Source organism: Anabrus simplex, chromosome 5 (assembly GCF_040414725.1).
Source record: "Anabrus simplex isolate iqAnaSimp1 chromosome 5, ASM4041472v1, whole genome shotgun sequence".
Taxonomy (NCBI): Eukaryota; Metazoa; Arthropoda; class Insecta; order Orthoptera; family Tettigoniidae; genus Anabrus; species Anabrus simplex.
In genome coordinates this window covers 386,596,968-386,620,587 of record NC_090269.1, presented here as the reverse complement: position 1 = coordinate 386,620,587, position 23,620 = coordinate 386,596,968, and the positions used below count along the sequence as shown (strand labels likewise).

At 40.8% G+C, this 23,620-nt stretch overlaps 2 protein-coding genes across 5 annotated transcripts in view; one reads left to right on the top strand and one right to left on the bottom strand.

Annotated features, from left to right (window-relative positions):
* Nucleotides 1-10,458, bottom strand: part of E(z) (histone-lysine N-methyltransferase E(z)) — a 180,638-nt gene extending 170,180 nt beyond the window's left edge. Inside the window, exon 1 of one of the 2 annotated variants that reach the window (XM_067147736.2) lies at nucleotides 10,340-10,458. In XM_067147736.2, the coding sequence (XP_067003837.1) occupies nucleotides 10,340-10,350 (11 nt within the window). In that variant the 5' untranslated portion in view covers nucleotides 10,351-10,458. Of the gene's footprint in view, nucleotides 1-9,901; nucleotides 10,210-10,339 lie in introns of those variants that run through there. The other variant, XM_067147737.2, reaches the window with a different exon arrangement.
* A 24-nt stretch (nucleotides 10,459-10,482) lies between these two features.
* The window catches only part of Eogt (EGF-domain O-GlcNAc transferase), a 109,129-nt gene continuing 95,991 nt past the window's right edge, over nucleotides 10,483-23,620 (top strand). For 2 of the 3 annotated variants that reach the window (XM_067147733.2, XM_067147732.2), the window contains exon 1: nucleotides 10,513-10,619. In XM_067147733.2, coding sequence (XP_067003834.2) covers nucleotides 10,596-10,619 — 24 coding nt within the window. In that variant the 5' untranslated portion in view covers nucleotides 10,513-10,595. Of the gene's footprint in view, nucleotides 10,620-10,701; nucleotides 10,786-23,620 lie in introns of all 3 variants that reach the window. The other variant, XM_067147734.2, reaches the window with a different exon arrangement.

Here is a 23,620-nt window from a genome sequence, read left to right as displayed (position 1 = left end):
AAATCTGGGAAGAAATTGGAGTGGAAAAAATGAATGATAGATAGAGAAGAGCTGACTAAGATGGTTTGGGCACATAAAGCGAATGAGCGATGAAAGAATGCCAAAAGTGGTGATGGAAATGCAAATCCAAGGAAGGAGAGACCACGACTGAAATGGAAGGATACCATCCAACGCAGCATTATAGAAAGAAACCTGGACTGGGACACAGTGTTGGAGCAGGAGTGGTGGAAAGACCGAAGAAAGTGGAGAGGAACCATATTTGCTACAGCTGGATAAAGTGAAATGATGATGATGACGATGATGACTCATTGCACCTATTTTCAAGTTCTAAGATATTGCACTGCAGGCTTTCGGCACAATCTGCCATTAAGACCAAGTCGTCAGCATAGACCAGACTGCTTATTACATTTCCACCTAACTGAATCCCTCCCTGCCATTTTATACCTTTCAGCAGATGATCCATGTAAACTACAAACAGCAAAGGTGAAAGATTACAGCATTATCTAACCCCTGTAAGTACCCTGAACCAAGAACTCATTCTACTATCAATTCTCACTGAAGCCCAATTGTCAACATAAATACCTTTGATTGATTTTAATAATCTACTTTTAATTCCATAGTCCCCCAGTATGGCGAACATCTTTTCCCTCGGTACCCTGTCATATGCTTTCTCTAGATCTACGAAACATAAACACAACTGCCTATTCCTCTCGTAGCATTTTTCAATTACCTGCCGCATACTGAAAATCTGATCCTGACAGCCCCTCTGTGGTCTGAAACCACACTGGGTTTCATCCAACTTCCTCTCAATGACTGATCGCACCCTCCCTTCCACGATGCCAGTGAATATTTTGCCTGGTATACTAATCAATGAGACACCTTGATAGTTGTTGCAATCCTTCCTGTTCCCTTGCTTATAGATAGGTGCAATTACTGCTTTTGTCCAATCTGAAGGTACCTTACCAACACTCCATACCAATTTTACTACTCTATGAAGCCATTTCATCCCTGCCTTCCCACTATACTTCACCATTTCAGGTCTAATTTCATCTATTCCTGCTGCCTTATGATAATGGAGTTTATTTACCGTCCTTTCCACTTCCTCAAGCATAATTTCACCAACATAATTTTCCTCCTCCCCATGAGCTCGGCTGTTTGTAACACCACCAGGATGATTTCCTTTTACATTGAGAAGATGTTCAAAATATTCCCTCCACCTCTCCAGTGATTCCCTGGGATCCATTATGAGTTCACCTGAATTACTCAAAACACTGTTCTTTCCTTTTCCCATCCCTTCCTAAGATTCTTTATTACTGTCCAGAAAGGTTTCTCTGCTGCTTGATCTAGCCTTTCCACGTTGTTACCGAAATCTTCCCACGACTTCTTTTCGGATTCAACAACTATTTGTTTCACTCCGTTTCTTTCATCTACGTACAAATCCCTGACTGCCTCGGCCCTTGTTTGGAGCCATTTCTGATAAGCCTTCTTTTTACGTTTACAAGCTGCTCTCACTTCATCATTCCACCAAGATGTTCGCCTTTTCCCATCCTTACACACAGTGGCATAGCCCTAGTGTAGGCACCCCACTCACTCCACTTGCTGTACACGGAAAATCCGCGGCCGGTAATGCTCTTTTATTTTTAGTTCACGGGATTGCCGATAGAAGCGTCCTTTACAATCTGCCTGTGATCTCCGAATTGTTGCCAACTGTTAAGGAAATGTCCAGCGGACTTATGAGAAATTTGTTTTAGGTTACAACCACTAACTTTTTTTCTTGCCGTGTGGGCAGTATGCACCACGGCGATAGTTAAGAGCCTCTCGAAGGAAGTGAGGCCCCCAAAGGGGGCCACTGTTCTCATGACAGAGCTTGGCCTGGATTTGCAATGATAGGTTACAGCTACTAAATTACTGAAATTTGTTTTAGGCTACAACCACTAAAATACTTTTTTCTTGCCTTGCAGGCAGTACGCGCCGCGGCGATAGTTAAGAGCCTCTTGAAGGGAGTGTGGCCCCTGAAGGGAGCCACTGTTCTCATGACAGAGCTTGGTCTGGATTTGCAATGATAGGTTACAGCTACTAAATTACTTTTTTTTCCTGCCGTGCGGGCAGTATGTGCCATGGCGATAGTTAAGAGCCTCTCGAAGGGAGTGTGGCCCCGAAAGGGGGCCACTGTCCTCATGACAGAACTTGGTCTGGATTTGGAAAGATAGGTTACAGCTACTAAATTACATATTTTTCTTGGTGTGTTTCTTGCTGCGTTTTTATTCTGAGTGGGTTGGTAACAGAACCTGCGAGTTACGAATTATGTATTTAAATCTAAGAATTTCATTTTTGTCTGTATTGAACTGAGAATGGAAGATAGGAAAACTTAAAAGGGTCCACCTTTTCAATACAAAAATGTTATAGTTTATTTACAACATATATTTAAATTTGGAACTAGTTTCGACGCAGTTTGGCGTCATCTTCAGCCAAAATGTGGGAATTACGAATTATGGGAATGACGTCATGTCGGCCAATGGCCGTGCTCGTACCTGGCCGGCTAATGGTTGATGGCGCGTGAAAACTTTTGTTCTGTTATAAAAGTAAACATACATTTTTGGGCGGGTTGGTGGGTCCCTGGCATTGGTAATGAACACATCTCTCTTCTAAAAGGGTTTTAAGGTACAATTCATATATATTTCTTCGCAAAGTTGTGTGTTATATACTGGATTGCCTAGGATAGGGCACTACCCACACAGTTGTTCCTAGGCATTCCCTTGCTGTTTCTACTACAGCATCCCTGTATGCCACCCATTCACCTTCTATATCCTGTACCTGCTTACTGTCTACTGTTTGAAACTTCTCACTAATTATATCCATGTACTTGTGTCTAATTTCCTCGTCCTGGAGATTTTCTACCCTTATTCGTTTGCAGACAGATTTCATTTTCTCTACCCTAGGCCTAGAGATACTTAGTTCACTACAGATCAGATAGTGCTCTGTATCATCGAAAAATCCGCGGAAAACTCTTACATTCCTAACAGATTTCCTGAATTCGAAGAATGTTTTTTTTTTTTTGCTAGGGGCTTTACGTCGCACCGACACAGATAGGTCTTATGGCGATGATGGGATAGGAAAGGCCTGGTGTGAAAATGGGAAACCACGGAAAACCATCTTCAGGGCTGCCGATAGTGGGATTCGAACCTACTATCTCCCGGATGCAAGCTCACAGCCGCGCACCTCTACGCGCACGGCCAACTCGCCCGGTCGAAGTCTGTTAAGATATAGTCTATTATGGATCTAGTACCCCTAGACTCCCATGTGTAGCGGTGAATAGCCTTATGCTTGAAGAATGTATTCGTAACAGCTAAACCCATACTAGCAGAGAAGTCCAGCAATCTCTTCCCATTCCCATTAGCTTCCATATCTTCCCCACATTTACCAATCACCCTTTCGTATCCTTCAGTTCTATTCCCAACTCTCGCATTGAAATCGCCCATTAGCACTATTCTATCCTTGCTGTTGACCCTGACCATGATGTCACTCAATGCTTCATAAAACTTGTCAACTTCATCCTCATCTGCACCCTCACATGGTGAATACACGGACACAATTCTAGTCCTAATTCCTCCAACTGACAAATCTACCCACATCATTCGCTCATTTACGTGCCTAACAGAAACTATGTTGCGTGCAATGGTATTCCTGATAAAGAGCCCTACCTCAGCCTCTGTCCTTCCTCTTTTTTTTTTTTTTGCTAGGGGCTTTACGTCGCACCGACACAGATAGGTCTTATGGTGACGATGGGATAGGAAAGGCCTAGGAGTTGGAAGGAAGCGGCCGTGGCCTTAATTAAGGTACAGCCCCAGCATTTGCCTGATGTGAAAATGGGAAACCACGGAAAACCATCTTCAGGGCTGCCGATAGTGGGATTCGAACCTACTATCTCCGGGATGCAAGCTCACAGCCGCGCGCCTCTACGCGCACGGCCAACTCGGCCGGTCCTTTCTTTTCTAACACCCGTCAACTACACTTTCTCTTCCTCGTTATCTCTCCTTACCCGATCACTTACGGCTGGTTTACACGGGTAGAGAAGCAAGGCGAGTAGAGTAGATAGTAGAGCTACTAGCATCGTGTAAACGACTGGGATAGTAGCAAGTAGAGTAGAGTAGCTAGTACGCAGTAGAGTAGAGTGGGTTTCCGCTGTGGTAAAGTAACTCTACCACTATCCTTCCCCCTCCACCGGAACCGAGCTCCGAGAGCTGGCGGAGAAGGCCGAGGATGCTCGATTTTTCAGTTGGCGCGTCATTCGACTATTTCCATGTGTGTACTGATGGTATTCCGTTGAGTAAACTGAGCATTTTTGTGCGTTTATTTGGTGGCAAAATGAAGTGTACGGAAGAAGAAACATGCAAATTTGTAGAACTGTATCGCGAAAAATAATGTTTATGGAACATAAACAGCATTATTTACATAAACTTAAATATGAGACGGGCGGCAGAAAAAGGACTTGATTGCAAAAATGGGTCAAGAGGGTTTTGGTTTTATGGAACTTAAACAGAAATTTTTTAAAAAATACGATGTACCTGCAACCAAGAACTGATGAAAATTCGTAAATCCAAGAAGTCTGGAGATGGTGCCGCAGACATCTACACTCCCTCCCTTAAATGGTTTAGTAAAGTATAATTTGGAAGGTAATACTAAAAGCCGTCCGCCTCTGTGGTGTGATTAGTGTGATTAGCTGCCACCCCCGGAGGCCCGGGTTTGATTCCCGACTCTGCCACGAAATTTGAAAAGTGGTACGAGGGCTGGAACGGGGTCCACTCAGCCTCGGGAGTTCAGCTCAGTAGAGGTGGGTTCGATTCCCACCTCAGCCATCCTGGAAGCGATTTTCCGTGGTTTCCCGCTTCTCCTCCAGGCAAATGCCGGGATGGTACCTATCTTAAGGCCACAGTCGCTTCCTTCCCTCTTCCTTGTCTATCCCTTCCAATCTTCCCATCCCCACCAAGGCCCCTGTTCAGCATACCAGATGAGGCCACCTGGGAGAGGTACTGGACATCGTCACCAGTTGTATCCCCCGACCCAATGTCTCACGCTCCAGGACACTGCCCTTGAGGCGGTAGAGGTGGGATCCCTCGCTGAGTCCGAGGGAAAAACCAACCCTGGAGGGTAAGCAGATTAAGAAAGAAATAAGAATACTAAAAGCCTATTCATCCACAACGTAACATTATAGCTGAGTGAGTGGTGATAATGGTGGTGATTATTGTTTTAAGAGGAAGTACAACTGGGCAACCATCCTCTATATAACATAATCAGGGTGAAAAAATGGAAGGGGTCCGACACTTCGAAAATGAAGGTATCGGCCAAAGGAAGAGATGGGCCACGAAGGGCGTGAAAATGAAAGACTCCCTAGCCCTCGCAAACCTAATAGCGTCAGGGTCGGAAAAGAACAAGAGTTGACCAAGGGAGGTCAGATAGGAAAGATAAAAGTGAGGTACAAGTAAGTGGAAGCAATGCCAGGACTCAGCTGAGGGCCCCGTGGTCACCAGCCCACTCTCCAAAGTTCAGAACCCCTGGAGCCCCTTTTAGTCGCCTCTTACGACAGGCAGGGGATACCATGGGTGTTATTCTACCGCCCCACCCACAGGGGGATATAGCTGAGTGATATTAAGGGGAAGTACACCTATGGAGGTCAAACACATGCAGGTGTATTGTACTATAATGGAGAACAGACCTCCCTCTTTTCGATGGAAGAAGGATTTCAAAAATACCTAAACCTATAACAGTTTCGAAGATGCAACAACAAATATAAACAAGTGTCAGCCGGATTGTCCCTTTAAATGAAGGTATCTCAAGTTTCAGTGTTACACAGCGTGTTCATCATGTATCTCCACGTGTTTAAGTTAGACAGTGATGCAGGACTGTGTACTTTAATCATATTAATAACATACATAGGGTCTTCTACATATCACTTGCCAATGCCATTCATTTTAAGCAATAATGGTAATTTCCACAACAAATAGAATAATTTTCATATTTTGTTTGGAATATCCAAAATAATTATTGTTTACAGTACAATGTCAGGTCTTGAAGCTTAAGCGCTACACTTAGGCTGTACAAGCAACGAACAAACAAATTATATAAATAGATCAGTAATCGGGGTATTTATGGCAAAGAAGCTACTACAAATTAGGCCCACGTCAGCATGATTTACTGTGTACTGATGGCTATTATCAGTGGCCAAGAACTTCAGAGTCACCTCAAGCTTAAATCTCGGTGTTATTGCATCTCTCATCACTGTGTCATGTCTTTGAATTTGCGGTGTTATAGCATCTCACAGTGTCTGAAAATTATCAGGCGTCAATCTCATACACTTTCTGTATTCTTCTTTATACTCTGTCGCAAGTTCTCTCAGAATTAATGTTGATGCCACGAGTGTATCTCTCCTAAGCCAGCCTCTTACCCATTCCATTCTTTCCTCATTTGCTTCTTCTAACGCCTCACTAACCTCTTGCATTAATATGTTTGCAAATGTCTTTAAACTCTTCGTTATGACATGCTTGCATCTTGACGTGGTGCTACTACTCTACTCTACTGTATGACTCTACTCCCGTATGAACGATACGAGTGTCAACTCTACCAGACAGTGGTAGAGTAGAGTAACGTGGCTACTCTACTATCTAACTTAAGGTGCGTCCACACCAAGATGTTTTCGTTAACTTTGTTAATAAACATTGTTAATGAACAATGTTCATGACATTTCTTTCTGTTAATAAACAAAATAGCATGTTCATTAACTTTTCGAGCATGTTGATAAACAAAATTTCTTTAACTTTTGTGAATGAAACTTTTTATTAAACATTTCGTGTTTTCATTAACATTTCGGTTCGCACATGCGCAAAGACGCAATTAGAACACGCAAATTAGCGCGGAATACAATACTTTTATTTATTTTTCGAAATCGACTGTCGAATCGCAAGCATCTCATATACACCATACAAATACATAAATGAAGTGTAGGAGTATTTCTCTTACACTCTTACATGATCTTTGGTAGGAGTCACCAGTCGCTAGGAATCTTCAAGTTATACTTGGTCTAACATTAATGCAGATGACATTCCGATAAATTTGTATAATTTCTTGCAATTTCAGACTCAATTACTGTCAACAAGAACTGAAAGTGTTGTGGGGACATTCTCAGAAAGTTCTGAAAGCCTGCTGCATCATGAATTGAAAGTTCTGACATAGGCCTAAGTGTCCTCTCCAAACTTAATTCTAAACGCTTTTCCAATATTTTTCTTTGCCACGCTTTGCGTCTGCATTTTTCTCTAATTGCACTCATTAAAATAATGAAAGCTGCAGCTGTATTTTCTTCTTCCTGACCCTATCCATTGTAACCTCACAAACAGATATTTTGGTGTGGACACAATGTTAAAGAGGTTTGTTAACAAAGTTTATTTGGTGTGGACATAATGTTAAAGAGGTTTGTTAACAAAAGTTTATTAACATCTTGATAAATGTTTTCGTTAACATTGTTTATTAACTTTGTTTCGTTAACATTGTTTATTAACTTTGGTGTGGACTAACCATTACTCTACTCGCCTCGCTACTCTACCCGTGTAAACCAGCCCTTACTCCTAGCGCATCCAAATGCATCGTCTTTGCTGACTCGGCCAGTTCTACTTTCTTTCTTCCATAAGCCCCATTAATATTGATAGCTCCCCATCGAATTCCATTTCGTTCGCCAAGTTGTTTCTAAGGAGTCCCTCGCCTGTCAAATGGGAGTGGGACTCCGTTAATCCCATAGGTCCGAGGCTTGCTTAAAATGTTCTGAGCTCAGTAAATTCATGAAGCAGGATGCTATCCTACATGCACATAGTCCAAGTGAGGATCTCTCCTCTAACGGGTTCACTACCTGTGAATTGTATAGTCCTAGCTGCCTGAGCACAAGGAGGGCCATGACTCAGAATATGTCTGAGATGCCCACTCCCATTCCATAGCAACTGGTATCCCAACTCTCAGGACCACTTACTAGGCCACTCAGTCGTTGACCATGGTTCACGAACTAGGACGTGACTACAGTAACCCACTTGGTATTGTACTTCATTTATGTGTGTACCGGTATGTACAGCATATTAATTTATAACAACTGGCCTATTGCGGTTCAGTTCTCCTAACAGATTACTGGTCTGCTTACAGTATATACCCTATGCAAAGTGAAATGAGGCATAGCCTAAGGGGTAAAACATCATTCAGGTGTGTGTGTGAATGTTTACATTACTTCACCGTCAGTTGAAACAAATAGTTGCTGGTGGTGGTCGTTAGCATTCTAAGAGGATGTAAAAGTATCGGTTTTGGCTGGAAACATTAACATATGAATATTCCTTCGCAAAGTGGACGAACAGGTCATCACTGCACCACAATCTTGTGAGTAACATGAAACTGCAACATGTCACTCCATTGTCACCTACGCTCCTGGAGTTTTACTGGCTCGAGGTTACGTCAATAAACTTATACCGCAGACCAGTTGATAACCATAACATTCCAATCAATGCTTTACTTCTCGCAGCCCAGCACACGCTACATTCAGCTGCGCGCGGAACGACTGTCGTTTGTTTACACGCTCGCGGCCTTCTCGGGAAGGATGTTGTCAAGCTATGCTCAGAGCTGCCAACCTCTGTACGGAGAAACTAATGAGTGAGGTGCTTCGATAGCTGGTGGCAAGACGATTAGTCTGGACGGTTAGGATTCTTGCCGTGGACAAGACGATTGGTCTGGACGGTTAGGATTCTTGCCGTGGACAAGACCATTGGTCTGGACGGTTAGAAGCCGCGAAGCGGCCTTAGGCCCCTAGTTTCATGTGAAAACACGATTGGTCTGGACGGTTAGGAATCTTGCCGTGGACAAGACGATTGGTCTGGACGGTTAGGATTCTTGCTGTGGACAAGACCATTGGTCTGGACGGCTAGAAGCCGCGAAGCGGCCTTAGGCCCCTAGTTTCATGTGAAAACACGATTGGTCTGGACGGTTAGGATTCTTGCCGTGGACAAGACGATTGGTCTGGACGGTTAGGATTCTTGCCGTGGACAAGGCCATTGGTCTGGACGGTTAGAAGCCGCGAAGCGGCCCTACGCCTCTAGTTTCATGTGGAAACATGATTGGTCTGGACTGGTTCTTGCCGTGCGAATGGTTAGGATAAGACCTGGACAAGACCAGTGGTCCGGACGGTTAAAGCCGCATTGTAATTTTACATGGTGTTTTTTTTGTTTGTGCTTTTATTCAGCCGGGGTTGGTAACGCAATGTATTTATCAGCATTGATGACAATGACGTCACATTCCGTTCACCATGACCAATGAGAATGCAAGAAACTACTTGAACCATGGACGATGGCGGCTACTGCTCTTTATTAGGTTATAAAAGTAAATATGTTTCTCGGGGCGGGCTGGTGGGTTCCTAGACATGGCAATGAACACATCTCTCCTCTAAAAGGAATTCCAAGTAAGATTTACATTATTTTCACTTCCCTATAATGTTATAAACGTTGGGCTGCGAGAAGTAAAGTTTTACCACATTCCATTCAGAAAAGAGTGATTCTCGTCAGAGAATGCCCTATACTAAACGTTCAACTACGAATTCTTGCTGTATATGGTTTATGAATAACAAGAGTTACAATTCAAACAGCAGCAAGCTAAATTAAATGCACAGTACACGTACCGTTCCTTATCCCGCTCAGAAACTTGTCTCAAATGAGTTTCAGTTTAATCTGTACCTATTTAAATAAGCGTGTATTCCGTGTTGTCAGAACAATGAAGCTACTTTAAAGGTAAAATCAGGAACTTTTCGAGACTGTGATGGTGGTTGTTTGAAGGGCAAAACAAATTAATTATCGGCAATTTATATCATCTAAATCTAGCTGCTTACCTGACAACTTAAACAGAACGGTTAACACACACAGTCCACTCTTTACACCACCTAACGCGGGAGAATAAGCTAAATAAACATAAGAGTCTCCATAAAATTGGCGAGGTGAAAACTTTGTCACTATTCATCCTCAACTTGCTTCAAGTACGAAGAATTCAAGCCCAATATTTAGGACCAAAGCAATACTTTCTTCCGTAACATACAACGATTACCGAAATATATCATAATTAGAAGCAAAGTTCACACAACACACCAGAAAGAAATACTTTAAAATGACAAGTCGCCGACATTAACCAAAAAGGAAAACAATGACCACTACTTGCGCGCTAACCTCAAGGATAGGTCATGGCGGGAAACATCAAGATAAAAAAATTCCTTCACAAAGTAAAAGAAGAGGTGCACCATTACAAAGGGAATGCTCCATTAGACTACAGTCACCTTAAATGCATCCAGTAGTACAGCAGTCATTATAAGTTACCGTTTCTTATTGATAGCGGTAACTTCCGTGACATGTATCGTTCATATTTCCATTGCAAAAGAGAAAACTTGCGTACGTCATGTCCATGTGTCATAACCCTGTTATGGTACTGAAAAAAGAAGCTGCATACGTCATTTACGTCATGCAGCTCTAATTTGACTTCACCGGAGATACGATTGTGTTTAGCTCATTTAATACTCCTAATTGTTCTACAAAATGTTTATATTTGGTTCTTGCAAGGTACAGCTTACTGAGTTTATTAGTTTTAATGTGTATTGCATTCTTAAACGTGTTGCGTTTTATTGTCTTGTTTCTTTTATAGGTTATGTTTGTCTGACAGAATCTTGACAGCTGCAGCTGTGCACTTGCCGTGCACTACACGTGCGTTTAGTTCTAGTTGACAATGGTAAGGCTGTAGATAATCTTTCTCCGGATGTAAACAGCACCAAGTATGAAATCAACTTAATTACGTAGCGTATTTTGGTCTTTCCTGTGTAATTGTAGTTAAATCTTGCTGGACAAGATTAAACACGCCTTTTCTACGTAGTTAATGTATTTATAAACTAATAATTTAATATAAATATTGTATTTAGAGAATGATCCTACTAGGCGATTGAACCTAGGGCGAACTGCTCATGTAAAAGCTATCGTTCGAATTTTAGTCAGTACACACTATAAAATTCAATTCACATACAATAGGTACTGCATAACAACTGCAGGACTTTTTGATTACTTTTACCAGATTTTAAGTTATTTCGGGTGAGGTGGGGAAAAGTGAACACTTTTACATGTTTCCAAACAAAGGATATTTAAAATTTATTCTACCTATTTCGGACGTGAAATCCAAAATAGTTTGGATTATTGCAATAGTAGCTGCAGTGTACAACCGAAAGGATGATAAATATCGAGCAGATAATTAGAGGTCAGTCAGCTTGACATGTGGTGTTTGTAAGGACTGGGAAAGAATTCTTTACTATTATATTAGACACATTTACAAAATTACTGACCCGTTTGATAGAAGGTAGTTTGGGTTTAGGATAGGTTATTCCAATGAGGCTCAACTTATAGGATTCCAGCAAGATAAAGAAGATATTTTAGATTCAGAAGCTCAAATGTACTGTATCGCTATTGACCTGTCCAAGACTTTTGATAGGATTGATGCGGGAGATCACTGACATAGATGAGGGCTATTGGACTAGACAAAAGAGCAGTTGAATAGGTGGCTAAATTTCTAGAAAATAGAACTTGGAGAATTAGAATTAATAGGTGATGTGTTATCTCATTCTGTAATGTACAAGAGTGGGGTCTCACAGGGCAGAATTGTTGGACCTTCCTGTTTTCTAATATATATAAATGATATGAATAAAGAACTGGAATCACAGATAAGGCTATATGCAGATGAGCAGTAAATAAGTTACAGGATTGTGAGTGACTGGAAAAATAATAATCATGTTATTGGTTATTATGTCCCAGCCCTGAAGATGGTTTTCCTTGGTTTCCCATTTTCACACCAGGCAAATGCTGGGGCTGTACCTTAATTAAGGCCATGGCCACTTACTTCACATTCCTAGGGCTTTCCTGTCCCATCGTCGCCATAAGACCTATCTGTGTCGGTGCGACGTAAAACAAAATAGCAAAATGTATTACGTCCCACTAACTACTTTTATGGTTTTTGGAAATGCAGAGTTACCGGCATTTAATCCTGCAGGAATTCTTGTATGTGCCAGTAAATCTACCAACACGAAGCTGATGTACTTGAGCACCTTCAAATACCACTGGACTTAGCCAGTATCGAACCTGCCGAGTTGGGGTTTAGAAGGCCAGCACTTCAACCGTCTGAGACACTCAGCCTGGCAGGTGACTACAAAATGACTAGACAATGTTGTGAGATGGACAGGAGACAATGGTAAATGGAATGAAAAATTAGGTTGTACGTTTCACCGAGAGGAAACATCCTCTCAGTTTTAATTACTGTGTTGATGGGGTGATTATACATCATGGGGATCACTGTAAGTAACTGGTTGTTAATAGAAGGAATGATCTCCATTGGGGTAATCACATTAACGAGGTAGTAAAGAAAGGTTGTATCTTCACATGGTTATGTGGTTATTTACGGGTTGTGGTAAGGATGTAAAGGAGAGGACGCATAAATCTCTGGTAAGACCCAGATTAATGTGTTTCTATTGTATGGGACCCACACCAGGACTGCTTGATACTAGAACTGGAAAAGATCCAAAGGAAAGCAACACGATTTGTTGTGGGTAATTTCCGACAAAGAAGTAGTGTTGCTGGGAAGATTTGGGAGTAAGGAGGCAAGATGGTCAACTATGTGGTAACTGATGTTCTGAGCTGCCAGTAGAGAGATGGCGAGGAATGACATTGGTAGACGAATAAGATTGAGTGTAGCTTTTAAAAGTAGGAAAGATCATAATATGAAGATTAAGTTCGAATTCAAGAGAAAATGTTGGGGCAGATATTGATAGGATGAGGAGTGAGGGATTGGAATAATTTATCAAGGGAAATGTTCGGTAAATTTCCAAGTTCTTTGAATTCATTTAGGAAAAGGCAAGGCAAACAGCTGATAGTGTATCCGCCACCTGGGCGGCAACCCTAAATGTAGATCATTGATGATTGATAGATTGAAGATACAACTTAAACAACTCAAAAAAATATTTTAGAAAATCATGTAAATTCCGGTAGACTCACAGTTATCCGAGCTAATTGGGACCAAGACTATCTTGGTAAACCCATTAGTGCCTGAATTAATTTTTTCCTGAGATTTGCTGACTTATTGTGTTTTGCCGAATGTTTGAGACCAAAATAAACTAATAAAACAAGTTTCAGAATTTTGGGATCGCTAGGTCATAGGATATTTGACGTTGCCATATGGTGACGCTAGGCGCTTGCACTACCTATTTTTAAACAATGTTGAAATATATTAGCATTATTTATTGTAAGAATATAGAATATCAGTTTTTATTCACATCACGGTAAAAAAAAATAGAATTATTGAACAAAGGAGAAAATATTTGTTTACAGTATATAGACACATATGTACAGTTCATTGCCTGTCAAAATAAAACACTCACTGGAACAATATAATAAAATCAAAAATACGAAAAAGAAGAATCAAAGGACTTCAGATGCAGTTACAAACTACTGTATTAGTCTATACTTTCGGAGGCATATAAAAGCCCACCCTCAATACTTGCACGTTAGGCACAGAGATAGAGAATGACAATCTTTCACTGTCTTCATATCATCCTGCGTGTCCCAATAAGAATGCTTTGAGGGCAACCTATTATATCCAGAAATGAAAAGTATGGCGACAAAGCAACGAATTTCATCAGAAGTTATTTGTGGGTCCGTACAATTTAAAAACACCCCATACATTTTAGACTCTCGAACTAAATGTTCGATCAGCTGGTTATCTGTAAACAATTCAAAAATGTCAACAACAGTCATGGATTTTCACTTGCTATAACTAGGCTCCAGAAATGTCAACAGTCACCCAATATTGAAATCAGCCCCATCGGTCTATCTTGGTTTTTTATTTGATTTATTCATGTTTGTGGGTTGCTGTAGTCACGTCCTAATTCGTGAACCGTGGGCAACGGCTGAGTGGCCTAGTAAGTGGTCCTGAGATTCGGGATACCAGTTGCTATGGAATGGGAGTGGGCATCTCGGACATATTCTGAGTCATGGCCCTCTTTGTGCTCAGGCGGCTAGGACTATACAATTCACCGGTGGTCCATAACCCGTTAGAGGAGAGATCCTCACTTGGACTATGTGCAAGTAGGGCAGCATCCTGCTTCACGAATTTACCGAGCTCAGAACACTTTAAGCAAGCCTCGGACCTATGGGAGTAATGGAGTCCCACTCCCATTTGACAGGCGAGGGACTCCTTGGAAACAACTTGGTGAACGAAATGGAATTCGATGGGGAGCTATCAATGTTAATGGGGCTTATGGAAGAAAGAAGGTAGAACTGGCTGAGTCAGCAAAGAGGATGCATCTGGATGTGCTAGGAGTAAGTGATATTCGGGTAAGGGGAGATAATGAGGAAGAGATAGGAGATTATAGGGTGTACTTGACGGGTGTTAGAAAGGGAAGGGCAGAGTCTGGGGCTCTTTATCAGGAATACCATTGCACGCAACATAGTTTCGGTTAGGCACATAAATGAGCGAATGATGTGGGTAGATTTGTCAGTGGGAGGAATTAGGACAAGAATTGTGTCCGTGTATTCACCATGTGAGGGTGCAGATGAGGATGAAGTTGACAAGTTTTATGAAGCATTGAGTGACATTGTGGTCAGAGTCAACAGCAAGGATAGAATAGTGCTAATGGGCGATTTCAATGCGAGAGTTGGGAACAGAACTGAAGGATACGAAAGGGTGATTGGTAAATGTGGGGAAGATATGGAAGCTAATGGGAATGGGAAGCGTTTGCTGGACTTCTGTGCTAGTATGGGTTTAGCTGTTACGAATACATTCTTCAAGCATAAGGCTATTCACCGCTACACATGGGAGGCAAGGGGTACCAGATCCATAATAGACTATATCTTAACAGACTTTGAATTCAGGAAATCTTTTAGGAATGTAAGAGTTTTTCGGGGATTTTTCGATGATACGGACCACTATCTGATCTGTAGTGAACTAAGTATCTCTAGGCCTAGGGTAGAGAAAGTGAAATCTGTCTGCAAACGAATAAGGGTAGAAAATCTCCAGGACGAGGAAATTAGACAGAAGTACATGGATATGATTAGTGAGAAGTTTCGAACAGTAGACAGTAAGCAGGTTCAGGATATAGAAAGTGAATGGGTGGCATACAGGGATGCTGTAGTAGAAACAGCAAGGGAATGCCTAGGAACAACTGTGTGTAAAGATGAGAAAAGGCGAACATCTTGGTGGAATGATGAAGTGAGAGCAGCCTGTAAACGTAAACAGAAGGCTTATCAGAAATGGCTCCAAACAAGGGCCGAGGCAGACAGGGATTTGTACGTAGATGAAAGAAACAGAGCGAAACAAATAGTTGTTGAATCCAAAAAGAAGTCATGGGAAGATTTTGGTAATAACCTGGAAAGGCTAGGTCAAGCAGCAGGGAAACCTTTCTGGACAGTAATAAAGAATCTTAGGAAGGGAGGGAAAAAGGAAATGAACAGTGTTTTGAGTAATTCAGGTGAACTCATAATAGATCCCAGGGAATCACTGGAGAGGTGGAGGGAATATTTTGAACATCTTCTCAATGTAAAAGGAAATCATCATGGTGGTGTTGCAAACAGCCAAGCTCATGGGGAGGAGGAAAATTATGTTGGTGAAATTATGCTTGAGGAAGTGGAAAGGATAGTACGGTAAATAAACTCCATTGTCATAAGGCAGCAGGAGTAGATGAAATTAGACCTGAAATGGTGAAGTATAGTGGGAAGGCAGGGATGAAATGGCTTCATAGAGTAGTAAAATTAGCATGGAGTGTTGGTAAGGTACCTTCAGATTGGACAAAAGCAGTAATTGCACCTATCTATAAGCAAGGGAACAGGAAGGATTGCAATAACTATCGAGATATCTCATTGATTAGTATACCAGGCAAAGTATTCACTGGCATCTTGGAAGGGAGGGTGCGATCAGTCGTTGAGAGGAAGTTGGATGAAAACCAGTGTGGTTTCAGACCACAGAGAGGCTGTCAGGATCAGATTTTCAGTATGCAGCAGGTAATTGAAAAATGCTACGAGAGGAATAGGCAGTTGTGTTTATGTTTCGTAGATCTAGAGAAAGCATATGACAGGGTACCGAGGGAAAAGATGTTCACTATAGTGGGGGACTATGGAATTAAAAGTAGGTTATTAAAATCAATCAAAGGCATTTATGTTGACAATTGGGCTTCAGTGAGAATTGATGGTAGAATGAGTTCTTGGTTCAGGGTACTTACAGGAGTTACACAAGGCTGTAATCTTTCACCTTTGCTGTTTGTAGTTTACATGGATCATCTGCTGAAAGGTATAAAATGGCAGGGAGGGATTCAGTTAGGTGGAAATGTAGTAAATAGTTTGGCCTATGCTGACGACTTGGTCTTAATGGCAGACTGTGCCGAAAGCCTGCAGTCTAACATCTTGGAACTTGAAAATAGGTGCAATGAGTATGGTATGAAAATTAGCCTCTCGAAGACTAAATTGATGTCAGTAGGTAAGAAATTCAACAGAATTGAATGTCAGATTGGTGATACAAAGCTAGAACAGGTCGATAATTTCAAGTATTTAGGTTGTGTTTTTTCCCAGGATGTTAATATAGTAAGCGAGATTGAATCAAGGTGTAGTAAAGCTAATGCAGTGAGCTCGCAGTTGCGATCAACAGTATTCTGTAAGAAGGAAGTCAGCTCCCAGGCGAAACTATCTTTACATCGGTCTGTTTTCAGACCAACTTTGCTTTACGGGAGCGAAAGCTGGGTGGACTCAGGCTATCTTATTCATAAGTTAGAAGTAACAGACATGAAAGTAGCAAGAATGATTGCTGGTACGAACAGGTGGGAACAATGGCAGGAGGGCACTCGGAATGAAGAGATAAAGGCTAATTTAGGAATGAACTCGATGGATGAAGCTGTACGCATAAACCGGCTTCAGTGGTGGGGTCATGTGAGGCGAATGGAGGAGGATAGGTTACCTAGGAGAATAATGGACTCTGTTATGGAGGGTAAGAGAAGTAGAGGGAGACCAAGACGACGATGGTTAGACTCTGTTTCTAACGATTTAAAGATAAGAGGTATAGAACTAAATGAGGCCACAACACTAGTTGCAAATCGAGGATTGTGGCGACGTTTAGTAAATTCTCAGAGGCTTGCAGACTGAACGCTGAAAGGCATAACAGTCTATAATGATAATGTATGTATGTATGTATGTATTATTTCCTCTATCAGTTATCTGCTCTTTCGCAGCATCGGGTATTGAAACAGATCGTGCATCAGTAGACAGAAAAGGCACTCCGTCCTCTGGTAACACACCTTCACCATCGTAACTAATCCCAATTCTTTCATTATTTACAAGCTTCATTTCAGCACTGACACATAACTTTCGAGGGAGAGATTATCAACAAGCCCACCATCATCATCATCACCAGGAGCCCTCATCTGTAAGTACATTTACATAGGGCGGTTCCACAAAAATATCACCATTGAGATCTTCAGTCAGTAGCGTATCGAGTGCTTCTAAAAGGGAAAATCCCTTCCTGAAATGAAGATGTATGAATCAGTATAAAGTATCATGATCTGACAGCTGCAGCTATTTTACCGAGTATAAACGCCTAGCGTTGCCATGGCAACGCTAATGATTCAACAAGCACTACTACGGCATTGTACGCCCGTATATGCTTACAACATATATAATGAAGTGTGCACAACCCTACTGTAAACATAATCCAATGAAAGAACTTCACTTATAGATTTTATATCCTTCGTACGTGAAGCCGGCAGCCATTTCGCAGGAATCTTAAAATAACCAAGAGTCCGCCAGTCTTTGTGTCACAACAATAGATTTTAAAATGAAATAAAGATGATTACTAGATTCTACAAACTCTTCTCTAACTGTTGGATGACACCACAATCTTCCAGATTATTTCTTGTTGCCTACAACATTGAAAGAAAAAGGTGCGAAAATCGTTGCCATATGGCAACGCTAGGCGCTAATGGGTTAAGGAAAAGCTTGAGTAATTTTGGGATAATGTGCTAATAGATTGTAAATGAGAAAAAGAAAATGCTTAAAACTTTTTTTTTTTTTTTTCCGTTAGGGCCTTCTATGGACCATGGTGCTTGTGTTTTAGCTGTTTCTTGATATCGTCGTCGTTTGCCATAATTGGTGTTCTTAGCGGTTGGTTTGGCAGCTGTTTTCTTGTTGGTACCTCGAGCTTTCCTGAAGGCCCAGTAGTCCTTCATTTTCCGGCTAAATTCAATCTTACATTCCTCAGACCATTTCCTGGTCTTGTCTTTTGGTCTGTGGGTAACTTCTGTGAGGAATGTTACAAAGGATTTAGTTTTAAGAATTGTATGATAGTTACTCCGATCAGCTATATCGTTTTGATTTATGTGGAGTTCCGAAAGGTCCTTCTCCACTTGCTTCATCCACACGAATCCAGTAGCTTTGCCCTTGTTAGCAGCCTTGAAGATCCTATGGGATAACCTATTTGAGTCCATTCTGGATAGGTGTCCTTAAAAAGCCAGTCGCCTTCTTCTGATGGCATCTATGAGATTTTCTTGGTGTTTATATAGCTCACGATTTGGTTGATACCATCGGTTTCCATCTGGTAAAATTTTTGGTCCCACTATCCGTCTCGGGAACTTTCTTTCTTGTACCTTGAGGGCTCTTAGTGGGGTCTTCTTAGTTAAATATAGACACTCTGTTGCATAGAGGACTGAAGGTCTGATTACTGCATTGTAGTGTCTTAGTTTGACATTCATCGACAGATTTTTTGAAGCATATAGCTTTCTACAGGCATGGTAAGCCTTATCTAGTTTGAGTCTCCTGTGTTCAAGAGCCATTGTTTCGCTGAGGTCCTCTGAGAACCATTTTCCAAGGTACTTTACACTTTTGACTCTCTTGATGTAGATATTATCACTGACTCTCATCTTTCCAGGGGCATCTTTGATGTTAGTAACAAACTCGGTCTTTCCTATGTTGATCAAAAGACCCGTTTTAGCTGCTATTGAGTGCAGTGTTTGGAGCTGAGTAGTAGCCTCCTGTATGTCATTTGCCAATAAAGTCAGATCGTCTGCAAAGGCTAGGCATGGTATCCTTAGGTTGTCGGCTTTAATCCCCATCCATAATCCAGTGTTCTCTGGAAGGAATTTCATCCACTCTCTATCTTTTCCAGAACGCAATTAAATAATATACTTGAGATGCCATCTCCTTGTCTCACCCCTGTTTTAATGGCGAAACTCTCCGAGAGTTGTCCTCTAAACTTTACTCTGGCTGTGGTATTGTGCAAGGTGGCTTGCACCAGCCTATTGATCTTGTCGTTAAGTCCTAGTTCTCTTAATGTCTTATAAAGAGTAATTCTGTCTACTGAGTCGTATGCTTTCTGGAAGTCAACAAATATAGCTACCCATTGTCGGGCTCTTGACTTGCTGTATTGAAGGATGGTCTTCAGATTTTGTATTTGCTCGGCAGAGTCATGCAGAGAGGCCCAGCCCATGAGCTGCTTCGGCAGTAGATTGTAATGGGCTTTGAAACGCTCGAACATACGAAGTCCATGACGTCATCGCACGGGCCGGTCTGGGCCAGCGCTATGTCATTCGTATGCAGTGAGCCACGGACAGCGATGTGGTAGTTCAGTCGGCTGACTGCTTCAATGTGTACAGCGTACTGCGTGTCAGTGGAGTGCGTTGCATTACGGTCGAGTGGAGGCGATCAAGTTTGCTGTGGTTTTCAGTTTGACTTCTCCGTCTATCCTGTTATCTAAAGATAAAAATTTCATAATGTTCCGTATTGAAATGTATCACAATGAAATTGAAATAATAAATAAGGTAGTTCGGGCGAGTTGGCCGTGCGCGTAGAGGCGCGCGGCGGTGAGCTTGCATCTGGGAGATAGTAAGTTCGAATCCCACTATCGGCAGCCCTGAAGATGCCTTTCCATGGTTTCCCATTTTCACACCAGGCAAATGCTGGGGCTGTACCTTAATTAAGGCCACGGCCGCTTCCTTCCAACTCCTAGGCCTTTCCTATCCCATCGTCGCCATAAGACCTATCTGTGTCGGTGCGACGTAAAGCCCTTAGCATATATAAATAAGGTAGTTCAACCTATTCAATACAAATAAATATGAAATGTAGTATTACATTACTATTTAATTAAAAGCGGAAGCGGTACCGGTTTCGACCCTAATCTGGGTCATCATCAGCCGAATAAAATGCAAAAAACAATGCATAGGTAAATAAGAAATTAAAGAGCGAGTCTTTCACAAAAACAGTTGAAGAGGCAAAATATGTTAATGGGGATTGGCACTGTGCAATTTTAAATCGTAAAATCTAGAAGAAGTAGAAAGTCAGTCACTTATAAGAAGTAAGGCGCGATCTTCTGAATAGTAGCACAACACACGCAAATTTCAGCACTGTCTCATAATGTTTACAAGAAGAGGTGAAAAGTAAAATGAGCCAGCGAATGAGGTGCAATGTCACAATATAATTAATGAATATGAAGTCCCAAAATTGTTTAGAAGTCGAAGACGAGTCGCTTGATTGAAGTGAATTGCTAGCTTCTGAAGATCAGCACAACACACTCAATGTCTGGCACTGTACTTTCAAATGCCGACTGAACTCGGTGAATAGCTTGACGAACCAGTCTGTAATTGCTTCGGTTGCGAAAATGTGTGTGTGTGTATATATATATATATATATATATATATATATATACAAATAATACAATTTAATATAATTTAAGTATGTTAACAGGATCTTATCAAGCGACGATCGACTTCTAAACAATTTTGGGACTTCATATTCATTAATTATATTGTGACATCGTGCCTCATTTAACTTTTCACCTCTTCTTGTAAACATTATGAGACAGTGCTGAAATTTGCGTGTGTTGTGCTACTATTCAGAAGATCGCACCTTACTTCTTATAAGTGACTGACTTTCTACTTCTTCTAGATTTTACGATTTAAAATTGCACAGTGCCAATCCCCATTAACATATTTTGCCTCTTCAGCTGTTTTTGTGAAAGACTCACTCTTTAATTTCTTATTTACCTATGCATTGTTTTTTGCATTTTATTCGGCTGATAATGACCCAGATTAGGGTCGAAACTGGTACCGCTTCCGCTTTTAATTAAATAGTAATGTAATACTACATTTCATATTTATTTGTATGAATAGGTTGAACTACCTTATTTATTATTTCAATTTCATTGTTATCCTGTTGTCGGAAACGAATGTGGACTGTAGTTCCAAAAGAAAAGAAACCGTGGCAAAAAACCGTAAAGTAAAAAAGGAAGAAACAAACAACCTAAAATCCGCACAATACAAGACTTCTGAACCGGAAACTAAACTTAAAAGTCATATTTGTTTGGTATTCAAGCCTGCAGTTGACGGTGATGGGAAAGACATTAATTTTGTGTGTTGAACGATCTGCGGTGAATTTTATGTATACACTAGCAGTTACCCACTGCATCTCGCGTGGATTTCGTAATTTGATAAAAGTAATCGTTCCTCGGTACTGTACTAAGACATTGTCTGAAATTCCTTAAAGTGTAAAACCTCATTGAAAAATTGAGTTTCATGTACTGCAGAAACTCTTTGTAAGCCACGTTTGTGGTATTGCTTTTTGGGGCTAAGACGACCATGCGACATAGAACTGTACACGTGAGAACGTTTTCTCTCAAGTAAAACAAAAAGTATCTTTATTTTTAAAGGAGATTCCAAATACATATTTCCACATCTGTAACATCTTCTGGTTTTGAGATATAAGTATCCGCATAAAAAGAATTCAATCCCTTTATCTGCCCCTCCTCCACTCCCACCTAAGTGCATTTTCTGAAAACAAAACAAAGACATGTTTCTTTATTTTTAAAGGACATCACAAGTACCAAATTGAATATATGTAACATGTAAAGTTTTTGACATACGCTGTAAATATTCTGGTACTCAATTAAAAAATTCACCTGCTTTTTCTTTTCAGTCCGTTAAGTGGTTTTCCTAAAGCAAAAAATACGTGATTATTGATTATTGATAAATACCAATTATCACGAATGTAACATCTTCAGTTTTTGAGATATTTGTATCCTCATGAAAAGAATTCAACACCTATTTCAACGCCCTCCCCCCCCAAGTTGATTTTACCTTCCAAAAAGGAGTGTTTTTTAATTTTTAAATGTGATTTCAAATACCCATTTTCACGTCTGCAACATCTTTAGGTTTTTTAGATATAAGTATCCTCATACAAATAATTCAACTAATATTTCAGTCCTTTCAACCACCCTTCAGTGAATTTTACAAAACCAAACAATACGTATTTCTTTCTTTTTAAAGGAGACTCTAAATACCAACTTTTACGTCTGTAACAATTTCAGTTTTTAAGATATCACTACCCTAATAAAAATAATTCAACCCCCTTTTCAGTCCCTTTTACCCCCCACATTAAGTGGTTTTCCAAAAACATAATAATACCAGTTTTTTTTTTTTTTTTGCTAGTTGCTTCACGTCGCACCGACACAGATAGGTCCTATGGCGATGATGGGACAGCAAAGGCCTAGGAATGGTAAGGAAGCGGCCGTGGCCTTAATTAAGGTACAGCCCAAGCATTTGCCTGGTGTGAAAATGGGAAACCAGGGAAAACCATCTTCAGCGCTCCCGACAGTGGGGTTCGAACCCACTATCTCCCAGATGCGAGATCACAGCCCATGACCCTCAGAGATAATGTATATTTACATTAGTAAAGGGATTTTTAGAATCGGTCCAGCAGTTTCTAAGATTACCCTCCAGATATACACAAACTGAAAAAATTAGCACACTCTATTATATTAGTATAGATGAAAGAAGTCAGACTGATTTTGTCTTTTTATAAATAGATAAAAAGCTTATGAATGTGGTGTGATTGAATGACGAGTGTTCTAATTTGTGTGTCATCCATCAGACTCCACGACTATGCCACAACCTGCCAAAGTAATGAAGTTTTCTTCGTGGACTGACGTTCATGATGCTCCTATTCCAAGAGATGAGCTGAAAAGATATTTAAACAAAATTTTGGAATGGATGAAGGGAGATATAGCGTCCTATTGGAGAACAAATGAACAAAACTATCCCAAAATTTCACCAGATCGCTAAGAAAGTATTATGTATGCAAGCATCAAGTTCGGTTCCAGAGAGAAATTTCAGTTCAGCGGGCTTCATTCTCACCGCACGACGGTCTCTTCTACAACCAGACAATGTTGATGCTCTTCTTTTCATTCACAGTAATTCCATTCCACCACCATTAGCAATGACCAATAAACTATGCACACTAATAAAAGCTATGTTCAGGGTTGTTTTTGTTGTTGGCACATGGCACGTCATTTCAGTTTGTATCTTATTTTGAGGTAAACACGAATGAAGTCCTATGAATAAGCTTCGTGTTCTTTAGATTCATTTTCAGTTAACTTGATGTCAGTTGCAGATGAATATTAGTTTAAAACAAAGTTTGTGTTTGTTTTCATTTATTATTATTATTATTATTACAGTGCAGGAGAAATCTCTACTGTTTAATTTCAAAATGCGATTAGCCTATATTGG